General features: G+C 35.0%; 1 protein-coding gene across 1 annotated transcript in view; it reads left to right on the top strand.

Moving 5' to 3' along the window:
* Positions 1-724: 724 nt before the first annotated feature.
* Positions 725-11,131, top strand: part of LOC141343153 (protein NLRC3-like) — a 14,851-nt gene continuing 4,444 nt past the window's right edge. The window contains exons 1-4 of the mRNA XM_073847758.1: positions 725-843; positions 2,731-4,614; positions 4,754-4,927; positions 5,019-5,177. Coding sequence (XP_073703859.1) covers positions 791-843; positions 2,731-4,614; positions 4,754-4,927; positions 5,019-5,177 — 2,270 coding nt within the window. The 5' untranslated portion in view covers positions 725-790. The remainder of the gene's footprint in view (positions 844-2,730; positions 4,615-4,753; positions 4,928-5,018; positions 5,178-11,131) is intronic.

The raw sequence follows: 11,131 nt of genomic DNA, 5'->3' as shown, positions 1-11,131 counted from the left end.
TAAAATTAAATAAAGTAGCCTATATAAAATGGCAAAATAAATCTATCTATCAGTACTTCTTTACTTAAGTACATACAAAATAGAGTACTTTTGTACTTTCACTTGAGTGAAATTGAAAAATGAGTACTTTTACTGGAGTAATATTTTATTATACATATCTGTACTTTACTCAAGTGCTTGATTTGTGTACTTCGTCCACCACTGCTGTGGTTAATGTTGAGACTGTCCTCTATCAGTGTGCCAAATTTCACAACTTTCCCGGTTCTGTGCTCTTCTATAACTGTCTGGTTTGCCAGCCAGCAAATCAAATTTAAGGAGACTGCAACAGACTTTTCTGTTCTCATGTCAGATATGTAGGGTAAACGTACCCATTAAGCACACATCCATTTTTGAGCTCAGATTAATGTTTAGACTTTTGCATATTATAAACTGGAACTTCATTGTGGGAAATAATTACAGTTAGATCAAAAAGATGGTTTTAGCAACGTTGCGCAGATGCTACAGAACACAGTTATTATTTAATTTACAAAATATTGTCATTTTAATAAATATTACATGAAATTTATAAAAAATCTTTAAGCTCTTCCACATTGAACATCTATTTAAATACTTTACATAGACAAATAAATTATTTTCATAAATTTTGTCAGTTATTGTTGCAGCCCTGCTTATAATAAATGAAACTGCAGACAGAACTAAATGAAGTTCTGTGTTTTTCAGGATCTACAGGGAGAGGAAGAGATCTTCATCTGCAGCTCCCAGCTGTGTGTCTCTGAAGAGTAACCGATCCATGTTTGATCCTGATGTTAATTTCAGTATCGATCCGGTGACCTCTGACCCCAGGTGAGGATAAAAATATAGTAATGACTTTATGGGAGTCAAAAACACACTCAATACACACAACCAGGACTTGACACAATAAACACATGTGCACTTACATTAAAAACTTTAGGAGTGCAATGAAAATGTAAGAAATATGATCACACGACAATATCTAATAATGTGTTTTTCTTTAATAGATATAACAAGACATTTACAAGCAAATCATTTCATTTATTAGAATACAAAAAAGCACACAATGTTTTTTAAATAGTTTATTTATTTAATAATTATGTGATTATTTATACGCCTACTTTAACCCCCTAAGCTCGTAATACCGATATAAGACTGAGTGTTGGAGCACAAATATAGACATATATAGTATATTTTGAAAGCTTACAATCAAGCCTTTCAGAATACATTTAGCATTTTTGTTACATAACATAAGATAATAATGTCTCAAATTGCCCTCCACAAACAAACCACCCCCGTTGAAGATCTACGTAATAATATTCATACTCATATTCACATTGCTCAGACTTACCAAACATAGATGAGTCATATATCAAATAAAAGCTCTCATTCCCCAAAATGGGATTGTGTAGTTTATTTAATCGATCTAACACATTACAGAGAATTATGATCAAAAGCATCACGGCGATGGAAATAACTTCTGTAAACGAATAAACATTTACGTCACAATCCTGCTCCGATTATTACTACCTCCATTCAGACAAATCCCAATAACTTTTAAAAACTGGCACCTAGTGAAATCAAAAGAAACTTTCTGCAGGACAAAGGGTCAAACAGATCTTTAAAAAAATTACTTTTAAATATTAACTTAAAAATATCGGAATTAGTTTTTGTTTATCATAAAATTATGAAAAAAAAATACAATAAAAAATTTAAAGTTTTACACTCAAATCTAGGGTATTTTCTGTTAAATGGGACCATTTTTATCAAGTTACTTCAATGTATGTGAGAAGGGCACTGTTTTAAATTCAGAGATGCCAAAATCAGTAAAAAAAAATCCTAAATATGCCAAAGAGGTTAAACACAGTGTGGAATCATAAATACCAAGATTAACCAGGAAAAAAACAAAGCAAAAAAAACTTTTAATTATAAACAAACCTAAATACAGCTGACTGACATGGAAGAGAAGACAAATACAGATGAGTCACTGATGTCACATTAACTATTTTAATGATGTTCTTACTACATTTCTGGCCCTGGGAACATTTCAGTTGCATTGCTGTCTATGCAGAGTCAGAAAGCTCTCGAAGCATCCCAAAAATATTTTTTATATATTTAATTTTTTTATTTATCTTATATGTTTGTGTTTTGATGATGAATGAAGGCCTTTCTTGTTTGGAACTACATGAGGGTATAATGGCATAATTTTCATTTTTGGATGAACCATCCCTTAAAGATTTATATAAATACTTTAGATTGTAGTTACTCATTTGAAATCTTCATAATATGGATAGTGTGTAAGGATTGCTAAATGAAACTTAATGGAATTTTTCTATGCAATTGAATTGAACAAACAATATTAAATATATTTGAGTGTACATTGTGTATGAATAAAATATTGACAGTTGACAGTTGTGAGTCATTTCACTTTCACAACATTGTAACACAAGCAGGTTTATAATATACATGTTTTACATGGGAATACACATGTGAATACACGTTTTCCACATGTGATCACAAGGGTTTCTGTAAGGGTCAGCAGTCAATCATAAGCAGTTACCTGGCATAAATATAAAAGCTCAATTTACTGATTGTGAACTTTTGTGAAACCACAAAAAAGTATGCTGAGAATAAAAGACTCTCTATTGTTGTAGATTTAAATGTATAGATCCTTTATTTTTAGATTATATTTAATCTGTTCTTCATGTGATATTTCAGCAGAGCAGATCAAAAGCTAAACATATCTCGAGGACCCACATCTGTCTCCTGTCTGAACAACACAAGCGTTACAGTGTCTCTGAATAAACATGTTCAACCAGTGACTGATGAACTACAGAGAGTCAAAGAACAGCTCAAAACAAACATGAAGAGCAAGTATGAAAGATTATTTGAAGGACTGAAACTCCCTCAAATGAAGAAGGAAACCTTCCTGAACAGTATCTATACACAGCTCTACATCATAGAGGGAGAGAGTGAAGGAGTGAATGAAGAACATGAGGTTTTACAGATGGAGAAAACAGCCAGAACACAATACTCACAAGACACTCCAATCAACTGCAATGACATCTTTAAAGCCTCTCCTAAACAAGGATGTGAGGAGAAAGACCAAATCAAGACTGTTCTTACTAAAGGCATTGCTGGAATCGGAAAAACTGTCTCTGTGCAGAAGTTCATTCTGGACTGGGCTGAGGGAAAAGTCAATCAGGATGTAGATTTCATATTTGTGCTTCCATTTCGAGAGCTGAACTTGATCCAAGATCAGTACAGTCTTCACAGACTTCTGCTGGACTTTCATCCTGAACTTGAAGATCTGGACTCAAAGATTTATGAGGAGTGTAAAGTTGTGTTCATCTTTGATGGCCTGGATGAAAGCAGAATCACACTGAGGTTTTCAGATGATCAGAAAGTTTCTGATGTGACTGAGACTTCATCAGTGGGTGTGTTGATGTCAAACCTCATCAAAGGAGAGCTGCTTCCCTCTGCTCTCATCTGGATCACCTCCAGACCAGCAGCAGCCAATCAGATCCCCTCCAAATACATCAACCGTCTGACAGAAATTCAGGGATTCAATGAACATCAGAAAGAGGAATATTTGAGGAAGAGAATCAGTGACCAGCATCAAGCTGGCAGAATTATCTCACACATCAGAAGAGCAAGAAGCCTCCACATCATGTGCCACATCCCCATCTTCTGCTGGATCTCATCCACTGTGCTTCAGAAGCTCCTGGAAGAAGATCTGAGTGCAGAAATCCCTAAAACACTGACTGAAATGTACATCCACTTCCTGCTGATTCAGATCAACATGAGGAATCAGAAGTATGAAGAGAGAAATCCAGAGAAACACCTGCAGTCCAACAGAGAAGTGATTCTGAAACTTGCTGAAGTGGCTTTCAAACAGCTGATGAAGGGCAATATGATGTTCTATGAGGAGGACCTGATTGAGAGCAACATAGAAATCAATGATGCCTCAGTGTATTCTGGTATTTGCACTGAGATCTTTAAGGAGGAATCTGTGTTTCATCATAAGAAAGTCTACAGCTTCATTCATCTGAGCGTTCAGGAGTTCCTTGCTGCTCTCTATGCGTTTTATCATTATGTAATCAAAAATTTAGACACATTGCAGTTGTGTGATGTGATACATAATCTGCATAGAGATACAATAGATAAAGCCCTTAAGAGTAAGAATGGACATCTGGATCTGTTCCTGCGGTTTCTGCTGGGCATCTCACTGGAGTCCAATCAGAAACTCTTACAGGATTTACTGACACACACAGAAAAAAGCTCAGAGAGCATCAGTAGAACCACACAGTACATTAAGGAGAAGATCAAAGATGGACATGGACTCTCTACTGAAAGATCCATCAATTTGTTTCTCTGTCTGCTGGAAGTGAAAGATCAGACTCTGTCCAGAGATATTCAGAAGTTTGTGAAATCAGACACACACTTAGAGCAGAAACTCTCTCCTGCTCAATGCTCAACAATCGCCTACATGCTTCAGATGTCAGAGGAGCCGCTGGATGAACTGATCCTCAAGAAATACAACACATCAGATGAGGGGAGAAGAAAATTGATTCCAGCTGTGATCAACTGCAGAAAAGCAGGGTGTGTTTAATCATGTCCCGATGTCTTACATTGTGCCTTAAAACAAGTCATTTAAATGTATTTTATAAAATAGTAAATATAATATTTTTGAAATACAGTTGAATAATGAGAATTACATTTTCTTGTGTTTTACTTTCAGTCTTGCTGGCTGTAATTTCTCTGGTGAGTCATGTGAAATTGTGTCATCAGCTCTTCAATCCTCAAACTGTGTCCTGAGAGAGCTAGATCTTAGTAACAATGACCTGCAGGATTCAGGAGTGAAGCTTCTCTCAGATGGACTGAAGAGTCCAAATTGTCAGCTGAAAATACTGAGGTGTGTGTAAAAACATATAAGGGATCATTTGCAGTCAGCCTGTCATGTTGTTATGTGTTTGTAGATTATCTGACTGTTTGTGTTTCTGTAGATTATCTGGCTGTATGGTCACAAAGGAAGGCTGTGGCTATTTGTCTTCAGCTCTAAATTCAAACCCTTCACACCTAAGAGAGCTGGATCTGAGCTACAATCACCTAGGAGATTCAGGAGCCAAGCTAAGGAATCCAAAATACTCACTACAGATTCTCAAGTATGTTTATTTTATTTATTTTTGTTAGAACATTAATAGTGAAACAATCTATGGTCTCATTACTTTCTAAATAATACATGGTATGTATGTCTTATTATTATTGGTACGCATTATTTTTCACATAATTTACATTATTACAATAGCTTTTTCCCCAGGCTGGCACGAATAGCTCGATTAGTACCGGGTTTGACGAAGGTCTGCCTTCCGAAAAACGAAATGTGTTGTGATTGGTTACTAGTCCCACTGCTTTGCGATTGGTGAACAGCTTAGATGGCGTTTCCTTCCCAAAGCAGAAAGTTCCGTGTACAACTGTTAGCGCAAGATAGATTAAAGTGATTCTTACTTTTTAAATATGGATGTTTTTGGCTAATCCCCCACCCGCCAACGATTTGAATTTCCATTTGCGGGATTTATTTGAATGATATTCTAATGGACCGCGTTGTGGCATCATAACATCTGTAAAACAAATGCTGTAGTCCAAAGAAGATGTTCATTGTAGTTCTTGAAAAAGGATTTGTAAAAACTAAATATGCTTTGGAATGGACATTGAGATTTGTAACTTAGTAACTGTAGATATTTTTATGCCCAAATATATGCACCACTCACTGACTAAAATTTAAAAAAGTGAAAAAGCATAATAGGACCCTTTTAATCATAAAAATCACACCCACACAATCGTATTCCTAAATGACATTGTGTCTGAGCCAGACAAAGCAGCTAAGCAGGTAGAAATCTGTCAACTGGACTATCAACTATCACAATTAACCACCAGAGGTGGGTAGAGTACCCAAAATCTGTATTCAAGTAAAAGTACAAGTACTTATGGAAATATTTACTCAAGTAAGAGTAAAAGTAACAATAATAATAGTTACTTGAGTAAGAGTAAAAAAGTATAGCCGGAAAAACTACTCAAGTAGCTAGTTACTAGTTACTTCTTAACTGATTGATATGAAGCAAAAGCCCTGTTTGGAAACTATTTGGAAAGCTTCCACACACCTCTACTTAAAAGTCTCTTTGTTCTGCTTCTATAAAACATAGGCTGAAGTAAAGTAGCCTATCTCAGTCCTGTGATGGGCACATTAACATCACATAAACTGTCATTTTCAATAACATTTCAAACACACCCAGATGTTTTTCTAACTGTTAACTCTGTCTTTATTTTCACATTTACAATTACAACACAAAATTTGTCAGCATCTGCATTTCAATATATAAACACACACACACACACACACACACCATTATCAATAATCACACAATATATACAAAATAATTCATTCATTCACATATATATATAATAAGCAGCTCTTCCTTTTAAAAGCAGTCTCCTTTAAAACATTTATATACTTTATTCTTACATTAGATGGGAATAAATTAAAATGCAATGCGTTTTTATTTTGTACATTTTCTGCACTTAACGGTAGGTGAGGTTTCACGAAAAAAAAAATATAAATTTCACAAAAATAATGTGTACGAATTTGTGTATAACGTCTCAGTATGCACTTCAATTTATTTAGATTTGTGGAAAATGGATATGAAAACATGCAGACGTTTAGAATGAATGGTTTTTCACAAACGTGTGTTGTTTGTAAGGTTCAGAAGATATTTGTCATTGTTTGCACAAGCGCGCATATGAGGAAAAACATTCGGACAGTGTGTGAAATATGGTATTATAAGGTCAAAGTACCCATAGTTACCAAATTACCATTAATAGGGTTAAAATAGGCATCATATATTGCCTCTCCAACGTCTCGCGAGACTTGAGATCAAGTCACATAAATAAATTATTTTAAATAGCTAATATTTATTAAAATTTTGTCAGTAACGGAGGAACGCTATCAAATGTAGTGAAGTAAAAGTAAAGTTTTTTCAGTAAAAATGTACTTGAGTAAGAGTAAAAGTACCTATCTTTAAATATACTCTAAAAGTACTAGTTACTCCAAAAATTTACTCAAGTAAATATAACGAAGTAAATGTAACGAAGTAAATGTAATTCGTTACTACCCACCTCTGTTAACCACTCATGTGGTATTGCTGTGCTGCGTGCTCACAAAAACGTGAAATTTGCACACGTTCAAACATTGTGGTTGAAAAACAAGTGATTTTAAGCCATTAAAATGCAATCAATAGTGTCCATGAATTCAGAGATTATAGATTATTTGAGAGTTTTGCCACTTTATTGGCTTTGAAAGGCTAAATATACAGTGGTGGCCAAAAGTTTTGAGAATTACATAAATATTGGAAATTGGAAAAGTTGCTGCTTAAGTTTTTATAATAGCAATTTGCATATACTCCTGAAGGTTATGAACCCTTACAGAAAAACCACATGAATTTCACATGTGCAAAAACACGTGGTCACATGTGGCCACATATTCTGCACATGTGTTATTTCACATGTGAAAACATGTGCAAACGTGTGCTTTTGGAACACTTTCATGTGCATTATGTGTGAATTCCCATGTGAAACCCTAGAGATCACATGTAAATACCCATGTGAAACCAGTGGATTAACATGTGAATCCCATGTGAAACCCTTTGTGATCACATGTGAAAAACATGTGTATTCACATGTGTATTCCCATGTAAAACATGTATATTATAAACCTGCTTGTGTTACAATGTTGTGAAAGTGAAATGACTCACAACTGTCAATATTTTATTCATGCACAATATACACTCAAAAATATTTAACATTGTTTAGTCAATTCAATTGTATATAAAAAAATGGTTCCATTAAGTTTTATTTAGCAATCCTAACACACTATCCATATTGTGAAGAATTCAAATGAGTAACTACAATCTAAAGTATTTATATAAATCTTTAAGGGATGGTTCATCCAAAAATGAAAATTATGCCATTAATTACTTACCCTCATGTAGTTCCAAACAAGGCCTTCATTCATCATCAAAACACAAACATATAAGATAAATTAAGATATTTTTGGGATGCTTCAAGAGCTTTCTGACTCTGCATAGACAGCAATGCAACTGAACTGTTCCCAGGGCCAGAAATATAGTAAGGACATTATTAAAATAGTTAATGTGACATCAGTGACTCATCTGTATTTTTGCTCAAAGAAAACTAAAATGACGACCATATTCAAAAATGTCTTCTCTTCCATGTCAGTCTGATGTCCTTACTAACTTCCTGGGCCTGGGATCATTTGCATTGATGTCTATGCAGGGTCAGAAAGCTCTAGAATTTCTCCAAAATTATCTTAATTTGTGTTCTGATGATGAACAAAGGTCTTGCAGGTTTGGAACGACATGAGGGTATGTAATTAATGACAGAATTTTAAATTCTGAGTAAACCTTTTCCTTTTTATTCCCGTTGATAAAACCTGAAAGTACACCAAAAGGCACTGCTAAGTAGACCTAACAACTTGAGTCATATTTGATGACATGAGATTGGCAATGAACTGGATTGGTGTCATTAGGCTCGTTTGAGATGCGCCTAGCCTCGCCTGAAATGTAGGCGAGAGTAGGCGGCTGCAGTGAGGGGAGGAGTGAAATAAGCGCAGTCAAGACGGACAGTTCTGAGCTCTGGAAGCGGAACAGATACCTACGAGATCAAAGGCGGATATCGCGTTATTCACGCTCACGTGCTGTGGTGCTGATAAACATGATATAAGTTCAGTTTTGTTGCTTTTATATGAAAATAAATATGATATAAGACACTCAAAGTGCTTGCTATTTAATTTCATACGAAAGGCGTATTTATCATCCACTTTTTTACTGTAATACTGTAGGCCTTTTTTAGATTTTTATAGTAATATGACAACAATCACATATCACACACAAAGATCGCACTTTCATAGTGTTTGGGAATATTCATACATAATTTAAACACATAACCACATGATATTAGATTAAAAAAATAAAACATTTTAGAAAAGAACGTAACATCACAGTTGTTTGAACCAATGAGCTTTAAGCTGTGATGTCAGCCAGTCGTTTCCCATCGTGCTTTTGCTCAGCGCAGTCGGTGGAAAGCAACTGCGCTCGACTGCTCAATCCGACACAGCCGCCTTGCCATCGCGAGAATTTTTTGGCACACGTCAGCATGGTGTCAGAGCAAGGCGGACGTAACTCGGACACTTTTCTAACCGGCATGCATCTTGCGTTGATCACCGGTGATCGATTCTGCGCAGATTTTGCTCATCTCAAACAAGCCTATTGTCTGTAAGGAGGGCCACAGCAACATCTTCAAACTCATCAGACTTGTCCAAAATAAAAAAAATAAAAAAACGGAAAAAAAGAGATACAAATCACAAAAAAATCCAGTGTCCAAAATGGCATTGATCAATTTAAGATGTTTTTTTTTAAACTATCAATGATTTTTTTATATATATATTTACAATAGTTTTTGACAATTAATTTTAAAAAGACAGCTAAACTAAGCTAAAGTTTACACAACAATTTAAATTCAATCATTATTTACGTTTATTCCATAGTCTTTCTTTTTGATACCACAAAATACACTGAATGAACAACAGTATAAGCAAAAACACTTTTGTATTTTGATTACATACAGAGTGTTATTCACAAGGAGACTCACCTGAAGGTTCTCAAAAAGCCAATCACACAGGATGGACAGTGGAATGGCCGGCTGTGTAATTCCTATTAAAACAAGTGTATAAGGTTGACTGTGATGTTACCAGAACAAACGTGATTTTAAATATTCTACCCAGACATATACACAACGTGTTTAATCTAAAAATAGCTAAATCAAAATAGCAAAAACAAACACAAAGTGGACTATTTATAAGGTTGACAATTTTGATTCATTCAAAAACGAAACAAGAAATTCTTTCAAATCACTCTTTCAATTCAATAACAAAACACCTCTGTGCTGTGCAGAGAACAAAAAAACTGCTTTGACTGTTTTTTTTTTAAACTGTTTTGGTTGGCGAAATAAGAGCAGAAACAGATTATTCATAACACTGTTGTTAATACTTTACTTACTGAGTTAAATTATCTGTAAATGTTCGTTCTGGAAGTGAACTTCTCCTTTAAGTTGCTATTTTAAACAACTAAACAATTAACTTAAACTATAACAACTAACATTTGTATGAACTGAAGTTTAACATTGATTTACCTCAGTTTTTGCCTGTTTCATCGAAGGGTGCGCAAACATATGAAGCAGAAAAGTAGAAAAGCTATGTTATAAACATATGAAGCAGAAAAGTATTAAATGTTCTAGAACAGGGGTTTTCAAACCTGTCCTGGAGCCTCCCCTGCCCTGCACATTTTGTATGTCTCCCTTATTAGGCACACCCAATTCAGGTCTTGCAGTCTCTACTAATGAGCTGATGATTTGAATCAGGTGTATTAGATGAGAGAGACAAGCAAAATGTGCAGGGCAGGGGAGGCTCCAGGACAGGTTTGAAAACCCCTGTTCTAGAATACAACACATTACAGCTATAAAAACTGAAATTCAACATTAAATGTGTAAAAACTAGGAAATCTTTGAAATTTTGCTTACCTTTTCCTCAGCTTACAGTGGATGTTGACCGTTATGGTTTGAATGATGCGCGTGCGCAGAGCTCCGACTTGTCCCATCAGAAATGTAAAATATAAATAAGCGTTATAAATATGATTTCGACTAACAGCTAAAGGGGCTGTTCACATATAGTGTCTTTTGCGCGGCACGCATAAGATCGTTATTTCAAATGTAGACGCGCACTATGAGCGCTCATAATGAACCGCGGGTCATGTGACATGAACCAACCAATCAGCTTCATCCTTTCCCTTAATAACATTGGAAGCACTGCCAAGTTGGAACAGCTTATCATAGTTGTACAGGAATAGCCAGTGATTTTTAATGCTGGAAATCCATTTATCCTTTGCTGAATCTTCATTGAATCCATGAAGTGTGCAGGTCATAGTTGCTTAGTATTAGTTATAATAATAATAATAATAATAATAACAAGAATTCATTATATTATTGTAAT

The sequence above is a fragment of the Garra rufa genome, chromosome 1 (assembly GCF_049309525.1).
Source record: "Garra rufa chromosome 1, GarRuf1.0, whole genome shotgun sequence".
Lineage (NCBI taxonomy): Eukaryota > Metazoa > Chordata > Actinopteri > Cypriniformes > Cyprinidae > Garra > Garra rufa.
Note: the sequence above shows the minus strand (reverse complement) of the source record. Positions and strands in the feature narration are given on the sequence as shown.